An 18,117-nucleotide genomic window follows, 5' to 3' on the forward strand; every position below is an offset into this window, starting at 1 on the left:
CTCCTTAAGCCGCTCCTCATAGGGCTTGTTCTCCAGACCCTTGATCATTTTAGTCGCCCTCCTCTGGACACATTCCAGCTTGTCAATATCTCTCTTGAATTGTGGTGCCCAGAATTGGACACAATATTCCAGATGTGGTCTAACCAAAGCGGAATAGAGGGGTAGCATTACTTCCTTAGATCTAGACACTATGCTCCTCTTGATGCAGGCCAAAATCCCATTGGCTTTTTTTGCTGCCACATCACATTGTTGGCTCATGTTTAACTTGTTGTCCACGAGGACTCCAAGATCTTTTTCACACGTACTGCTCTCGAGCCAGGCATCATCGTCCCCCATTCTGTATCTTTGCATTTCATTTTTTTCTGCCAAAGTGGAGTCTCTTGCATTTGTCACTGTTGAACTTCATTTTGTTAGTTTTGGCCCATCTCTCTAATCTGTCAAGATCGTTTTGAATTCTGCTCCTGTCCTCTGGACTATTGGCTCTCCCTCCCAATTTGGTGTCGTCTGCAAACTTGATGATCCTGCCTTCTAGCCCTTCATCTAAGTCATTAATAAAGATGTTGAACAGGACCGGGCCCAGGACGGAACCCTGCGGCACTCCACTTGTCACTTCTTTCCAAGATGAAGAGGAAGCATTGGTGAGCACTCTCTGTGTTTGTCCACTTAACCAATTCCAGATCCACCTCACCGTAGTTTTGCCTAGCCCACATTGGACTCGTTTCCTTGCCAGAAATACTATTTTCTGATGGTCTTTGGTGACCCCTCTGACACCCCCTCGCGACCCCCCGAGGGGTCCCGACCCCCAGGTTGAGAAACACTGCTTTACTGCATAGCCATAGCAATAGCAACAAACATGCACACAAGGAGTGCATTCAAAGGGTTTGTCGCAATCCCCAATGGGGCTGCAGAGCTTTCTGCCAGTTAACTGAATATACATTCTCATTGGTTCCCAAAGACAAATCAGGAACACCTAATCACCTCTCAACAAAAGATTCTCCCAGGCAGTAAGAAGCCAGACCTTGAAACTGCTGGGCCACTAAATGCTAATCTCCCTGGGGAGGGAGTTCCAGAGACGAGGGGCCACCACCGAGAATGCCCTTTCCCTCGTCCCCACCAGCCGTGCCTGAGACGGGGGTGGGAGCGAGAGAAGAGCATTCCCAGAAGATCTTAAGGACCGTGTGGGCTCATAGGGGAGGATGCGGTCTTGAAGATAGGCAGGCCCTGAACTGTTTAGAGCTTTAGAGTTGAGAACCTGCACTTTGAATTGGGACCGGAAACTTATCGGCAGCAGGAGAAAGAAGAGAGAGGAGTCCCTCACAAAACAGCCCTATTGCCAGGAGAGGGAAGGAGGGTAGGGGAAAGGGAGCCCATGTTTCTGTCTCCATGAGGCATCCTTCCAGGTCCTACCTGGTTCAGAGGCCAAGCAGTGCCAGTCCTGGATGAAGATGGATGGGAGGCCAGCACTGCGTCCCAGGGTGGGAGGGAGGTCATTGTGCAAAAGAAGGAAGGAAGGAGCTGCAAAGCCATCACAGAAAAAACCTACAACAACCCAACTAGATGTATTGTTGAAGGCTTTCATGGCTGGAATCACTGGGTTGTTGTTTTTTTCAGGCTATATGGCCATGTTCTAGAGGCATTCTCTCCTGACGTTTCGCCTGCATCTATGGCAAGAATCCTCAGAGGTTGTGACCTCACAATATCTCAGGATGTTTGCCATAGATGCAGGCGAAACATCAGGAGAGAATGCTTCTAGAACATGGCCATATAGCCCGAAAAAACCTACAACAACCCAATTAGATGTATGTTGGAGAGAGGAAAATGAAGCAGCAAGGGGATGAATGCCTGGTTTTTGGGTACCCACCATTTGAAAAACTATTCAGGATATGAGGGGCATCAAAGCAGATACACCAGTGGTTCTCAGCCTGTGGGTCCCCAGATGTTTTGGCCTTCAACTCCCAGAAATCCTAACAGCTGATAAACTGGCTGGGAATTCTGGGAGTTGTAGGCCAAAACACCTGGGGACCACAGGTTGAGAACCACTGAGATACACCATTAGATGTTCAGGACTTCTCAAGGTTCACTGTGAAGTCTAAGTTTCTTCTGTCAATAGACTGAGTAAAGATATTCACTGAAACTAGAGCATATTTCCATGCTGGAGAAAAGGTATGTTCACAAGATACACTAATTTCATGCCCTTAAGACCTGTATCCATTTTGTGGCTCTTTCCATACTCACAGGATTGATATGGCTTCATGTCTACCTGAAGGCAAAGGTAAATGAAATCCCAAGGTGAGGAAACCTTCTTCCATCCGCCAAGCATTTCTGCAAGGGGAGGGGAACACAGTCCTTGCTGCAGGTGAAGCTTAAATAGCCAGGGAGGCCAAAGCTCCCCCTTATCACTACAGATACATTTTATTTTATAATAATTTATAATATTATAATGTAATGCAATATTACAAAGCCATGGTCTTCCCTGTAGTAACCTACGATGTGAGAGCTGGACCTTAGGGAAGGCGGAGCGAAGGAAGAGAGATGCTTTTGAGCTGTGGTGTTGGAGGAAAGTGCTGAGAGTGCCTTGGACTGCGAGAAGATCCAACCAGTCCATCCTCCAGGAAATAAAGCCCGACTGCTCATTGGGGGGAAGGATACTAGAGACAAAGTTGAAGTACTTTGGCCACATCATGAGGAGACAGGAAAGCCTAGAGAAGACAATTATGCTGGGGAAAGTGGAAGGCAAAAGGAAGAGGGGCCGACCAAGGGCAAGATGAATGGATGGCATCCTTAAAGTGACTGAACTGACCTTGAAGGAGCTGGGGGTGGTGACGGCCGACAGGGAGCTCTGGCGTGGGCTGGTCCATGAGGTCACGAAGAGTCAGAGACGACTGAACGAATGAACAACAACAACAATGCAATATAATAATATGATATTATAATTATATATTTATATTACATGTAATATAAATAATATTACGATATAGCGGTATGGTGCAATATAGCAATGTTTAATGCTGATATTGTACTATGCTAACAATACAATATATTGTATGTAATATATACCTTGTAAGCCACTCTGTGTCCCCTTCAAGGTGAGAAGGGAGGCATATAAATGTCATAAATAAATAAAAAATAAATAAATACGGACTTCCATTCTCTAACTGTATTGGATTGGGAGGCTCTCTTTCCAGAAGATTAAACCAAAGGGTAGGTAACATTTGGCTCATGGCTTGCATGTTGTCCTTGATGGCCAGGAAGCCTCTACCTCAAGTTTTTAAAATGTCCTTTTCAGGGTTGTTGTTGTTTTGTTTTTTTGCCCCCAAACCAGCCAAGGCACCCCAAACAACCTGAAGTTGTGGAAGTGTGAGTCTCCTACCTGGCAGAGCAACCCAGTTCTTCTCAACAAACTTAATAGGCTTCATAGGCCAATTAGGACAAATTGGTTTAGGCCCAGGAAGTCTGAAGATTTTGCCATGCTGCTGGATCAGGGATGGAGATTTTGCCTATTGAATGACAGAGGATGCCTATTTATCTGACTGAATCTGTAATATGTCTCCCCAAACATAATATTCTTTGCCTTATAAGTTGTTTCAGCTGTATATGGTTGGCTTGGCAGGGTTTGTCCACCTTGCCATTCGTAACGACAGAATAAAACCTGCTCACAGCCAAGTGGTGGGCTTCCAGAGTCAAGTAGGGCTTCAAGCTCTGATTTCAAATGCTCAAATAATTACACCACAAGGCCATAAAATAGCTTTATTACACTATAAAAGAGATAGAGGAAGCTGAGGAAATTTCAGTGGACATTCTAAAACAAGCACAAAAGAGAACTTACATCTAAAAAGGAGGAAAATTATTTATTTATTTACAATATTTCTATCCCGCCTTTCTCAAGCCCGAAGGCGACTCAAAATAGTGTGGATACCACATCATATTAGCTGGTGAGGCATCAACAATTCCAGAAGGCCAGTACTATTCCTTAAAGTGTGCCAAAAAAAGATCCAAGATACCTTGAATAAACTGTTCGACACTGACCACAAGGGAATAAATACAAAGACCAGAACGGCCTTCTGTCCAAATGTGTTTTCTTCATCGTGTGACTATTTTGAAGACTGAACTCTCCCCACACTCTTGGCATGCGCATGCTTTCTGTCCTGGTGACTTTTGAGACCTGATTTGAACATAAAACTCTTCCCACATTCCAGACATTGATAGGGATTCTCTCCTCTGTGGTGCCTTTCGTGCCCCGTGAGATATTTCCTCTGAGAAAAGGCTTTCCCACACTCCAGGCATTTATATGGCTTCTCTCCTGTGTGGGTTTTGAGGTGGTACCTGAAGCTTTCTATCCAACTGAAACTCTTCCCACATTCCAGGCACGTGTGTGGCTTTTCTTCTACGTGAGTGTTCTGGTGATTTTTGAGGACCGATTCGCAGTTAAAGCTCTTCCCACATTTTAGGCAACAATAGGGTTTCTCTCCTCGGTGATTCATCTCATGCAGGAAGAGACCTCTCTTGTGGATGAAGCCCTTGCCACACTCCAGGCACTTATAGGGTGCCTCTCCCCTGTGGTTCATTACATGACCAATGAAACTGATCTTGTCAATATAGCCCTTTCCACACTCCAGGCATTTATACGGCTTTTCTCCAGTGTGAATTTTTTCGTGTCTACTTAGGGCTTCCTTTCGATTAAAGCATTTCCCACACTCCGGGCATTTATACGGTTTCTCTCCTGTGTGAATTTTTTCATGCGAGCTTAGGGCTCCTTTTTGATTAAAGCATTTCCCACACTCCAGGCATTTATACGGCTTCTCTCCGGTGTGTATTTTTTGGTGTGATCTTAGGGCTCCTTTTTGATGAAAGCATTTCTCACACTCTAGGCATTGGTATGGCTTCTCTCCTGCGTGAATTTTTTCGTGTCTGCTTAGAGCTCCTTTTTGATGAAAGCATTTCTCACACTCCAGGCATTTATATGGCTTCTCTCTCGTGTGAATTTTTTCATGTATGCTTAGGGCTTCTTTCTCACAGAAGCATTTCCCGCACTCCAGGCATTTATAGGGTGTCTCTCCTCTGTGATTCATTTCATGTCCAATAAGACTTCTCTTTTCCGTAAATCCTTTTCCACACTCCAGGCATTTATATGGATTCTCTCCCAAGTGGGATTTTCGGTGTCTTCTCAGGCTTCCTTTATGATGGAAACAGTTCCCACACTCCAGGCATTTATATGGCTTCTCTCCAGTGTGAATTTTTTCGTGTCTGCTTAGAGCTTCTTTCTGACAGAAGCATTTCCCGCACTCCGGGCATTTATAGGGTGTCTCTCCTCTGTGATTCATTTCATGTCCAATAAGACTTCTCTTTTCAGTAAACCCTTTCCCACACTCCAAGCATTTATATGGTTTCTCTCCCAAGTGAGATTTTCGGTGTCTTCTCAGGCTTCCTTTACAATGAAAACATTTTCCACACTCCAGGCATTTATGTGGTTTCTCTCCCGTGTGGGTTTTTTGGTGTGTGTTGAAGACTCCTTCATGATGGAAACATTTTCCACACTCTGGGCATATATATGGCACGTCCATAATTTGTGATTTCTCATAATTTATAAGGTGTATACTAGATTCAAAACTTTCTTCAAATTGCTGGTATTTATCTTGTTCTTCCTCTGTAATGTTTGTGATATCATCATTCAAGCATGATGACTTATGGAAGAAGCCATTCTCAAAGACAAAGCTGTTTTCGTCAATAGATTCTTGGATTGTGATTTCCCTGGTGTCAGCAGAGCGCTGGTTCTTTGTATATTTTTCAACTTCCATTTCCAGGTTTCCTTCTTCCCCCTCTTTATATCTTGAGGTTTTCAACCACACTTTACATGGTGCTCCCCCACTTTCACTCTCTTTTCCAGCATCATCTTGAAGAAAAGAGAGAACAAGAAAACAGAAACACGAAATCAGTCAACTAGCTAGCAGCCCAGACCATCCTAACAGGCCCGTAGCCAGGATTTCGATTGGGGGGGGGTGAGTTTTTTCGGGGTGGGGGGGGGTGGGGGGGTGAATTTCCGGGGGGGGGGGCTGAGTCTGAGAGATAGAGGGTCTACCCTAGCAAACCTTTTGTATCATTACCCCAATACCCCCATGCATATGGGATATATTGAGTATGGTGATCAGATCATGATATGAATAAACATAACAATTTAAACAATGCACCAGTAAGGCCTTTTCGCGAACCACCATGAGAATTTGGGGAGGGGGGGGGCTGAAGCCCCTCAAGCCCCCCCCCCCCCCCCCCCCCCGGCTACATGCCTGCATCCTAATCTCAGTCTCCTTATGCATACTCCCTTCAAAAATAAATGTAACTGATACTTTTCTCATCATGTAACAACACTTTCAATTTTCCAATTCAATGGCCCTGTTGTTAAATGTTAAACAACACCAGAGCAACTGGATTATGATACAAAACTGTTTTGCATAAAAATGTCATGTTTCTTAATTTAAGTTATAGATTTAGACATCAAAAACATTTTAGTTCTGGATAATTTCTCCCTGTTGAAATTCTCAGAAATATTAAAAAATTAACTAGGTATTTTTAATTACAAAAGTGTGAGTCAAGCACTGAAAGGGTTAAATGAATGCAACAACTCAGCAAAAGCTGTAGTTCAGTATAAGCAGGTGTGCCTGTTGCATAGCAATGCCTCAGTCTGAGAGAAGCCTATGTGAGAGAAAGCCTCAGTGGGAGAATAGGTTTCAGTGTTATTAGGCCTCACAGTGTGAGGTAAGCCTCGTTCTTGTAAATAGTGCAACTATATTATTTTACTACAAAGAAAAGCTTCTTGAGGAAGAGATAACATTGGTCGGTGCATTTTTGTTCTTTTTAAGCCAACTTGAGTCCTCATTCGGGGTGTAGAGAGACAGAAGGATAGTCAATTTTATTGGGGGGGGGGTACTTGAAGGAGGAAAACAGTTCCTGCCCCCACCCTGCCCCCCCCCCACCCCAGTTTTCATTAGTTATTCCCCTTCCCCACTTCCCATTTCATAAACAAGGGTTGTTTCCATGACTGGGGCATGGGTGGGGAGAATAACAAAAACAGGAGGAAATGGTTTTCCTCCTTCAACCCACCCTTCAACTCCATAAAATGGACTATACTTCTCTCTCTAATCATAGAATCAAAGAGTTGGAAGAGACCTCATGGGCCATCCAGTCCAACCCCATTCTGCCAAGAAGCAGGAATATTGCATTCAAATCACCCCTGACAGATGGCCATCCAGCCTCTGTTTAAAAGCTTCCAAAGAAGGAGCCTCCACCACACTCCAGGGCAGAGAGTTCCACTGCTGAACGGCTCTCACAGTCAGGAAGTTCTTCCTCATGTTCAGATGGAATCTCCTCTGTTGAAGTTTGAAGCCATTGTTCCATTACGTCCTAGTCTCCAAGGAAGCAGAAAACAAGCTTGCTCCCTCCTCCCTGTGGCTTCCTCTCACATATTTATACATGGCTATCATATCTCCTCTCAGCCTTCTCTTCTTCAAGCTAAACATGCCCAGCTCCTTAAGCCGCTCCTCATAGGGCTTGTTCTCTAGACCCTTGATCATTTTAGTCGCCCTCCTCTGGACACATTGTGGTCTCTGCCCAGATAATGGAACAGTACCAAAGTGCAAATTTATTTCAGGGAGTGATCATTTGATACAACATGGAGGAAAAACATGAGAAAGACTGTATGATTAAATGGCCTCAAAATATAGATACACAAATTCATCTGGAACAATGGAAAAAAGTTTGGATGAAGAATCATGATCCTAAGCTACGTAGCAAGACTGCGGAAACAGATGACATTTCTGAAACTGATTTCTACGGACCAAGACTCAGAGGGATCCTTACCGAAAGAGGCCAACATCTTATAATTCTCTCCCATGACCTCCCAGTGCAGGGTCCGTTGATCCGGATCCAGCAGGACCCACTCTTCCTCACTGAAAAGTACAGACACATCCTCAAAAGTCACCTGAAAGAGGAGGATTAGGATACACAGATCAGCAATGCCTTTTGCAGTCCTAGGCGGAATCGGATGTAAATCAAAGCCATCTAATAGAAGTCAGAATTCAGCATTTGAAGAGAGGGTTTGGGATTTTTGGAGTAGAATTCCCAGCATTCCTAAGCAGAACATTTAAATATTATTAAAATGGAAAGCACAATGGACACAAATTACTCTTTTTCTGTTGTCGTTCCTATTTTCATCCCTGTTGGGGAATTAAGAAAGTTTACAGCCGATTAAAACAGCTCTAGTTAACATTCACAAATCCAGTAGTTAAAAAAAGAGCTATCAAATAAATCAATCAATAAATAATAAAACTGATCGTGCCATTACTGCTCAAGCAGGGAGCTTTGAGACGGTAGAACAGAAGCTCTCCGAAGCTCTAGGTGCTCTTACTGCCTACTACAGGGGAAACCAGCTGATCCCCAACCCATCTAAAACACAGACATGTGCTTTTTATCTCAAGAACAGAGAAGCATCCCGAGCTCTGAGGATGACCTGGGAAGGAATCCCACTGGAGCATTGCAGCGCACCCAAATACCTGGGAGTCACTCTGGACCGTGCTCTTACCTACAAGAAGGACTGCCTGAACATCAAGCAAAAAGTGGGCGCTAGAAACAATATCATACGAAAACTGACCGGCACAACCTGGGGATCACAACCAGATACAGTGAAGACATCTGCCCTTGCGCTATGCTACTCTGCTGCTGAGTATGCATGCCTGGTGTGGAACACATCTCACCACCTAAAACAGTGGATGTGGCTCTTAATGAGACATGCCGCATTATCATGGGGTGTCTGCGCCCTACACCACTGGAGAAATTACACTATTTAGCCGGTATTGCACCACCTGACATATGCCAGGAAGAAGCAGCCAATAGTGAAAGGACCAAGGCAGAGACATCTCCAGCTCATCCCTTGTTTGGGTATCAGCCAGCACGTCAATGACTTAAATCAAGAAATAGTTTTCTAAGATCTACAGAGACACTCGCTGGAACACCTCAGCAAGCGAGAGTCCAAAAGTGGCAGGCTCAAACCCAGAAGCTCAACCAATGGCTGATACCAAATGAGAGACTCTCTTCTGAGCACACAGAAAACTGGGCGACTTGGAAGGCGCTGAACAGACTGCGCTCTGGCACCACGAGATGCAGAGCCAACCTTAAGAAATGGGGCCACAAAGTGGAATCCTTGACATGCGAGTGTGGAGAAGAGCAAACCACTGACCACCTGCTGCAATGCAACCTGAGCCCTGCCACATGCACAAGGGAGGACCTTCTTGCAGCAACACCAGAGGCACTCCAAGTGGCCAGATACTGGTCAAAGGACATTTAACCAACTACCAAGCTTGCAAACTCTGTTTTGTCTCTTTGTTAAAAATTTGTTTAAAATGTAATACAATTATCTGGTTGATACTGACACGATAAATAAACCAAATAAACTCTGCTACTCCGATTAGGTTGTGATCCTAACAGTTCGTGATCTATATCCCAATGGTCAGTGATCCTAACAGGTCATGATCCATTATCCCCAATAAAGATCTCTTAAAAGGAAACTTGGGCAGAATTGGAAAACAAACCAATGAAATAACCTTTCCTGACCCATGATGCAGCCCTGGACAATTCCAGAATTATCTCTACTTCATTTCTACTTCCATCCTTTTACCTGATCTTGTTCGACTGAGGCCATTTCACCTGCTTCAGAAAGAGATATGCTATTGCGGCTTCCCAGCATCCTTGGCTCCTCCCCTGTGAAGTGCCAAAGAAAGGAAGGAAAGAGAAGCATAAGTGTCCATTCAATGCAGTCAGTTTCATACAATACCAACTTGGATGTATATATTCTTAAAACTATTCTTAAAAACATTGAAACAGTCCAGCTACTGAAGACAAGTCTTACTGGGGACATAATAATAATAATAATAATAATAATAATAATAATAATAAGTCAATAATCGGAAACTTCTCAAAGCACAGCAGACAAAGAGTCAGTACAAGAAAACTGCACTACAAACCAGAGCTGACAGCTGGCACAACAAAGCCTTGCATGGGCAGTTCCTTGAGAAGACTGAAGGAAAAGTTGATGAGAAGAAGACCTGGTGATGGCTCACAAATGGAACACTGAAGAAGGAGACAGAAGGCCTGATTCTTGCATCCCAGGAGCAAGACATCAGGACAAATGCCATTAAGGCCAGGATTGAAAAATCAGCAGATGACCCCAAATGCAGACTGTGCAAGGAAACGGATGAAACCATAGGCTATATCCTCAGCTGTTGCAAGAAAATCACACAGACGGACTACAAACAAAGAAACAACTCTGTGGCCCAAATGATTCATTGGAACTTATTTCACAAGTACCACCTGACACCAGTAAAGAATTGGTGGGATCATAAACCCACAAAGGTCATGGAAAATGAACATGCAAAAATACTGTGGGACTTTCGAATCCAGACTGACAAAGTTTTGGAACACAACACACCAGACATCACGATTGTGGAAAAGAAAAAAGTCTGGATTATTGATGTTGCCATTCCATTGAGGAAAAACAACAGGAAAAACTCAACCGCTATCAAGATCTCAAAATCGAACTGCAAAGACTCTGTCATAAACCTGTACAGGTGGTCCCAGTGGTGATCGGCACACTGGGTGCCGTGCCAAAAGACCTCAGCTGGCATTTGGAAACAATAAACATTGACAAAATCACAATCTGTCAACTGCAAAAGGCCACCTGACTTGGATCTGCGCACATCATTCGAAAATACATCACACAGTCCTAGACGCTTGGGAAGTGTTCGACTTGTGATTTTGTGACATGAAATCCAGCATATAGATCTCGTTTGCTGTGATATACTGTGTATAATAATAATAAAATATATTTCTTGCTACCTTTCCTCATGACTCAAGGCAGGTTACAACACTGTAAAACACACATTCCCCTAAAAACATTCTTTAAAATAAACATTAAAACATATTTCCACAAGATATATATTAAAATTCATAAAACAGAGATTGAACATAAGATGCAGGTTTAAAATTTGTCATTAAAACTGTCTGGGTAGGCCTGCCAGAAGAGATAGGTCTTCACTTGTGTCTGAAATTATGACCGTTGATCTAGCTGCTGGAGCTCTTCCTGCAGGTCGTTCCACAGTCTTGGGGTGGCCAATGAAAAGGTCCTCAGAGTGAAGGTCACCAGTTGGACGGGGTTCGCAGCTTGGGAGTGATCCTGGACTCATCGCTGAGCCTGGAACCCCAGGTCTCAGCGGTGGCCGGGAGAGCTTTCCCACAATTAAAACTTGTGCGCCAGCTGCGCCCGTACCTTGGGAAGTCGGATCTGGCCACGGTGGTCCATGCTCTTGTCACATCCCGGTTGGATTACTGCAACGCACTCTATGTGGGGTTGCCTTTGAAGACTGCTCGGAAACTACAATTAGTCCAGCGAGAAGCAGCCAGATTGCTCACTGGAGCGATGTACAGGGAGCACACCACCCCCCTGCTACATCAGCTCCACTGGCTGCCGATCCAATTCCGAGCACAATTCAAAGTGCTGGTTTTAACCTACAAAACCCTATACGGTTCCGGCCCAGTGTATTTGTCCGAACGGATCTCCCTCTACGCCCCACCTCGGAGTTTAAGATCATCTGGGGAGGCCCTGCTCTCGACCCCGCCTCTATCTCAAGCGAGGCTGGCGGGGACGAGGAGCAGGGCCTTCTCGGTGGTGGCCCCTCACCTATGGAACTCACTCCCCGGGGAGATCAGATCAGCGACCTCCCTTCTGTCGTTCAGAAAAAACTGAAGACCTGGATCTGGGACCAAGTTTTTGGACATTCTGGCAGCTAAAATAAGGACCCATTGATGAGCAGGAATTGTTGGAATGAATGGACATTTCGGAACTCTGAATTTCACTGTGCATGAAATTGTTTTTATTATATGATGTAGTGATGTGTTTTAATGCTGTTAAATGTTTATACTGTTTTATATATGCTGTATATTTTGACAGGCATCGAATTTGTGCCTTTGTTTGTAAGCCGCCCTGAGTCCCCCCTCGGGGGTGAGAAGGGCGGGGTATAAGTAACTGCAATAAATAAAATAAATAAATAAATTGGGTTCTGGCTGGTGGGAGTACCTGCCCTCCAGAGGGTTCTGGGTGGATTGTACAGAAGAAGGTGATCCTGTAGGTAACCTGGACCCAAACCATGTAGGGCTTTAATGGTCAAAACTGACACTTTGCACTTTGTCCAGAAACTAATTGGCAGGCAGTGAAGTCACTTTAGGATAGGTGTGCTATTTTCACTCCTGGATGTTCCTGTAATCAATCTGGCTGCTGTATTTTGAACCAGCTGGAGTTTCTGAACTTGGTACAAAGGTAGCCCAATGTAAAGCGCATTGCAGAAGCCAAACCTTGAGGTTACTAGCACACGCACTACCATCTTTAGGTCCTCCAAACCTAGGAAGGGGCACAACTGGCATATCAGCCAAAACTGATAGTGCTCCTGACTGCCACATCTACCTGGGCTGACATTTTGAGAGACGGATCCAGGAACACAGTCTTTCAGGGGGAGTGTAATCCCACCCAGATGCACCTCTACACCCAGATGAGGGCCCTTGATGGCCACTGACTTGTCTGGATTCAGTTTCAATTTGTTTTTTCTCATCCAGCCCATTGCCTCCTCCAGGCATTCATTCAGAGGAGACACACTGTCCTTAGCAGAAGCTGTTTTTGAAGGCACGGAGAAATATATTTGGGTGTCATCAGCATACTGATAACACCCCACCCCATGTTTACAGATGAACTTTCCCAGCAGTTTCATGTAAATATTAAAGAAGATTGGGGATAGAACAGCACCTTGTGGGGCACCATGTAACAGCTCCTTTTTTGAGGAACAGCTATCCCCAAGCAGCACCATCTAGAACTTGCCTGAGAGGTACAACCAGAACCACTGCAGTACAGTGCCTCCAATACCCATCCCACCCAGGCATTCCAGAAGGATACCATGGTCAATGGTATCAAAGGCTGTTGAGAGGTCTAGAACAGGGACACAAACCCCTAGTCAGTTTTGAGACGGAGATCATCCACTAAGGCAACCATAGCAATCTCAACTCCATATTCTGCTCTGAAGCCAATTTGAAATGGGTCAAGGAAGTGTGTATCAACCGAAACTGCCTGGAGTTGGAGGACAACTTCCTTCTCAATCACCTTGCCCAAAAAAGGGAGGTTAGACACTGATCTGTAATTATTAAGGTCCAGGGAACTGCATCTCCTTCCTGGACAAAGAGCAAAGATGGACAGGGATCAAGAGAGAAAGTTGTCTTTGTTACTTGCCCCAGCACCTTGTCCACATCAACAGTACTCGCCAATTTAACTGATCCAGTGTAATCCCACTCAAAGAGTTGTGGGACACCTCATTGTTGGCTTCTGCTCCAATGATAACATTTAAGTCGGCTCTTATGCGAGGAATTTTGTTTAAAGCACCACAGTGAGCTACTGAAGGTTCTAATAATGGGTTTTGAGGGAAGGGCACCTGGTTTAAGCCTCTTATTATAATGAACAGCTCAGCTGGATGTGAATCTGCAGACACAATGCGTGCGGAGAAGAATGTTTTCTTTGCTGTATTATAGGAGTGTAGGTGCCCCTTTATACCGTGTCTTGTTGAATAGAAGTTGAGTTTTATGCCATCTGCACTCTAGTCGCTGTGCTTCCCATTTCATTTCTCTGAGAGTCTCTGTATACCAGGGATCCTGTTTTGTCATGGGTCAAAGTGGACATTTGTAAGCAATAGTATCAAAAGCCCTGGTTAGATTTTAGTTCCACTTTTTGACCAGGGATTGAACAGTATAGTTGGTGATGCCAGCCATAGACCCAAAGACCATATATTTGGGGAACAAAGCAAAAGAAAGGTTCTTACCCACTGAAGCAATCCCTCTATCCTCCTCCAATTTGATCCACCTGGAAGGGAAGCCCTGGCTGGTGCCTGGTGGGGCCTCCTGGGCCTGAAGGACCTCTCTCTCCTGCCGCTCTTCCTGCAGCACCTTCTCCTCTTCAGCTCGACTCAGGAGAAAGCCTTCAGCCAAGGCCACGGCCTGGGCGCTGGTCTCTGCCCCACATTCCCTCACCCAGCGCTCCATCTCCGCAGGAAGGACGGCCAGGAACTGCTCCAGGATGACCAAGTCCAGCATCTCCGCCTTGGAGTGTTGCTCAGGCTTCAGCCACAGGCGGCAGAGAGAGTGGAGGTGGCTGCAAACTTCTCGGGGCCCCAAGATCTCCTCATAATGGATATGCCGGAAGCGCTGGCACTGAAGGGCTGCGCTGAAGGCCTTCTCACCCAAGGCATGCTGACCCATTCTGCCTGGGAACCCAACACTTCTCCTGCCCCACGTTTCATAGGAATCTCTTCCCCCTTCAGGGCTGGTCTGGTCTGGCTCCTCCATCTTCACTCTTGGCTCCATCAGGACAGAAGAACCTCTTCCCTTCTCCATCTGAAGATGTCACGAAGCAAAGGCTACATAGACAAAGGGAAGGTGAAGGCCAGGTTAATGATCTACTACCGTCAAGAGAAAAGGGGTCTTTATCACCCACTACATGGCTTCCCTGAAAAAAAAGCAGAGTCCTGGTGGTTTACAGCAAAGTTCATGAAGTAACACTATGGGAATCCCCTCGCATTGCTCTTCCCTTCCCCTTCCTCTCACTCTCACCTTCAGCCCCACTCCCCTGGTTTCCCTGTATATACAGTACTGAAACTGAGAGGAATCCTGGTAGTTGTGGGGTGACACAGTCCTTCGTCTTCTCTGCCAAAAAGTGCTGGTTCTATGGCTGGCATCACCAACCGGTGCCTCACCAACCTGCCCCCTCCCCTCCCAGGATGGCAGACAATTCAGACAATACAGTCCAAGTGGCCCCAAAATGCATTCATTCTATAAGGCAGATGCCTCATATGAGAAAATAGCATTTTTCATTGTTGGGATTCAATCCCACACTGCCCAAGTCTCAAGTCTTGGACAACAAGTTAAACATGAGCCGACAATGTGATGTGGTGGCAAAAAAAGCCAATGGGATGTTGGCCTGCATCAAGAGGAGCATAGTGTCTAGATCTCGGGAAGTCATGCTACCCCTCTATTCTGCTTTGGTTAGACCATACCTGGAATATTGTGTCCAATTCTGGGCACCACAATTCAAGAGAGATATTGACAAGCTGGAATGTGTCCAGAGGAGGGCGACTAAAATGATCAAGGATCTGGAGAACAAGCCCTATGAGGAGTGGCTTAAGGAGCTGGGCATGTTTAGCCTGAAGAAGAGAAGGCTGAAAGGAGATATGATAGCCATGTATAAATATGTGAGAGGAAGCCACAGGGAGGAGGGAGCAAGCTTGTTTTCTGCTTCCCTGGAGACTAGGGCGCAATGGAACAATGGCTTCAAACTACAAGAAAGGAGATTCCACCTGAACATGAGGAAGAACTTCCTGATTGCGAGAGCCGTTCAGCAGTGGAACTCTCTGCCCCGGAGTGTGATGGAGGCTCCTTCTTTGGAAGCTTTTAAACAGAGGCTGGATGGTCATCTGTCAGGGGTGATTTGAATGCAATATTCCTGCTTCTTGGCAGAATGGGGTTGGACTGGATGGCCCATGAGGTCTCTTCCAACTCTTTGATTCTATGATTCTATGAATGAAGGGCAAAAGAGAGAAATGTGCCAAGAGGAAGGCGTGTCAAGCCAACCCTGACCGGGACCACCTTCCACCTGCGGGAGAACATGCAGGTCAAGAATAGGGTTCCACAGTCACCTACGGACCCACTGACAGGACACCGACCTTGGAGGACAATCTTACTCGGACAACGAGGGGTTGCCTAAGTAAGTAAAAGTAAGTAAGTAAAGGAGCCTTAGGGTCCCAGACTGAAAGGGAAGGAGAGGAGGGGAAGGGAAGGGAGGGTGAATGAGAACCATGAGGAAGGAAGGAAGGAAGGAAGGAAGGAAGGAAGGAAGGAGAGGGAATGGCCTGGTTAGGTGGGAGGGTCAGCTGCAGAGTCCACCTCCCTCCTGGACAGCTTCTTGTCTCCTGAGCTTCCTGGGAGTTGTAGTCCGCAGCCCTGCTCCATGTTCCTTGGTGGGCCTTTGTTTCCTCTCCCTCTTCCCTTCTTCCTTGGGGCAGACCACCATTCCCTTCCCTCCAAGCAGGGTAATGAAAAGGGGGGGCTCCTCCTCCATCCCCCTCCAGTTCTGGGGTCTCCCCAAAATCCACCCCTCTTTCCTCGGATGTGTTCCAACAGCACTGGGCTCCTTTCCCCCTTTTGTCTGTCTGCATCTCTTGCAATTGTATCTCTCCCCCTTTTCCTCCAGCTCTGACCAGGCTCTGGCTCCACCTCGGAGGGAGGGGGATGTTTTGCCTCTCTGGATGCCCTGCCTCCACCCCCAGCTCCTTGCCCATGGCTCAGGTTTTCCTCTCCCATTGGAGACTTACAAGCCCTTCTCCTGGCCAGGCTCAAAGGGGAGGAGGAAGAGAAAGGGAATGGAGGCTGAAGGAGGAAGGAAGAGAAGAAAGGGAGGGATGGAGGAAGCAAGCAAGCTGGAAGGGGCACCTAACGAGCCCTCCTCCCTCCTTGGGTTTTCTAACAGAGGGTCTCCTGTCTCCCCCTCCCCTCCATATCTGGGTCCCCCCCCCCATAAAACCCCAAAGAAGGGGGGGGGGGAAAGAGGCCTCACCGTGTGGCCCTGCCAGGCAAGAGGCGGGGAAGATTAGCTTCTGCTTCTTCTCCCTGCAACTCTTCTCTGCTGGGGGTGGGACCTCTGCTCCCTGGCCACTCCCCTTTCCCCCTCCCTCTCCCTCCCTCTTTGGGATTTAACTCTTTGGCCCTTCCTGTCCTCTGGCAGGCCTTGCTTTCCCACTTTGGGGCCCTAGAGGGACAAGCAGCCTCTTCATCCTCCTTGGCCCCTCACAAACCCTATGAGGAGCGGCTTAAAGAGCTGAGCATGTTTAGCCTGAAGCAGAGAAGGCTGAGAGGAGACATGATGGCCATAGATAAATATGTGAGGGGAAGCCATAGGGAGGAAGGAGCAAGCTTGGTTTGATCTTGCAGTCCAAGGCACTCTCATCACTTTGCTTCAGCACCACAGTTCAAAAGCATCTCTCTTTGCTCAGCCTTCCTTATGGTCCAGCTCTCACATCCATAGGTTGCTATGGGGAATACCATTGCTTTAATTATGCGGATCTCTATTACCATTTTGATGTCTCTACTCTTCACTATTTTACTGAGATGGGTCCTTGCTCTCCTCCCAAGAAGGAAACATCTTCTGGTTTCCTGGCTGCAGTTTGTGTCTGCAATCATCTTTGCACCTAGAAATACAAAGTCTGTCACAGCCTTGCATTAGTCAAGCCCCAGCATGATGTGCTCTGCATACAAGTTGAATAGGTTGGGTGGGAGGATACAACCCTGCTGTACGCCTTTCCCAATCTTGAACCAGTCTGTTGTTCCGTTGGTCAGTTCTGACTGTTGCTCCTTGGTCTTTGTACAGATTCCTCAGGAGAGAGACAAGGTGGCTTGGGATGCCCATCCCACCAAGAACTTGCCACAGTTTATTATGATCCACACAGTCAAAGGCTTTAGAATAGTCAATGAAGCAGAAATAGATGTTTTTCTGAAACTCCCTGCCTTTCTCCAATATCCAGTGGATATTGGCAATGTGGTCTCTCGGTCCTCTGCCTTTTCTAAACCCAGTTTGAACGTCTGGCCACTCTCTCTCCATGTATTGCTGGAGTCTTCTTTGCAGGATCTTGAGCATTACCTTCCTTGCATGAGAAATAAGTGCCACTGTATGAAAGTTTGAGCAGTCTTTTGCATTTCCCTTTTTTGATATGGGGATATAAGTGGATTTTTTCCCAGTCTGATGGCCATTCTTGCTTTTTCCATATTTATTTATTTCTTTGGCATATTTGTACCCTGTCTTCCTCACCCCTGGAGGGGGACTCAGGGCGGCTTCATAACAGGCATTCATTCAATGCCAACAACAGTAATAAATGATAAAAGCAATTAAAACATAAAATTCCCAAAACTCGCGCAGGTTCGAAATCATAATCCAGGTCAGTCCATTGTCATTAGCACAAATTGGGACTCATTCTAAATTGCTACCTCTACTGT

At 46.0% G+C, this 18,117-nt stretch overlaps 1 protein-coding gene across 1 annotated transcript; it reads right to left on the bottom strand.

Moving 5' to 3' along the window:
* Window positions 1-3,732: 3,732 nt before the first annotated feature.
* On the bottom strand, window positions 3,733-16,772 carry LOC132765288 (zinc finger protein 791-like). Its single transcript, XM_060759556.2, has 5 exons — window positions 16,685-16,772; window positions 13,899-14,492; window positions 9,665-9,747; window positions 7,852-7,972; window positions 3,733-5,890 (listed from the first exon to the last, which is right to left on the bottom strand). Exons 2-5 carry the CDS (start codon window positions 14,467-14,469, stop codon window positions 4,092-4,094), a joined length of 2,574 nt encoding a protein of 857 aa, XP_060615539.2. The 5' UTR covers window positions 14,470-14,492; window positions 16,685-16,772; the 3' UTR covers window positions 3,733-4,091.
* Window positions 16,773-18,117: the final 1,345 nt, after the last annotated feature.

This window comes from Anolis sagrei, chromosome 2, assembly GCF_037176765.1.
Source record: "Anolis sagrei isolate rAnoSag1 chromosome 2, rAnoSag1.mat, whole genome shotgun sequence".
NCBI classification, from domain to species: Eukaryota; Metazoa; Chordata; class Lepidosauria; order Squamata; family Dactyloidae; genus Anolis; species Anolis sagrei.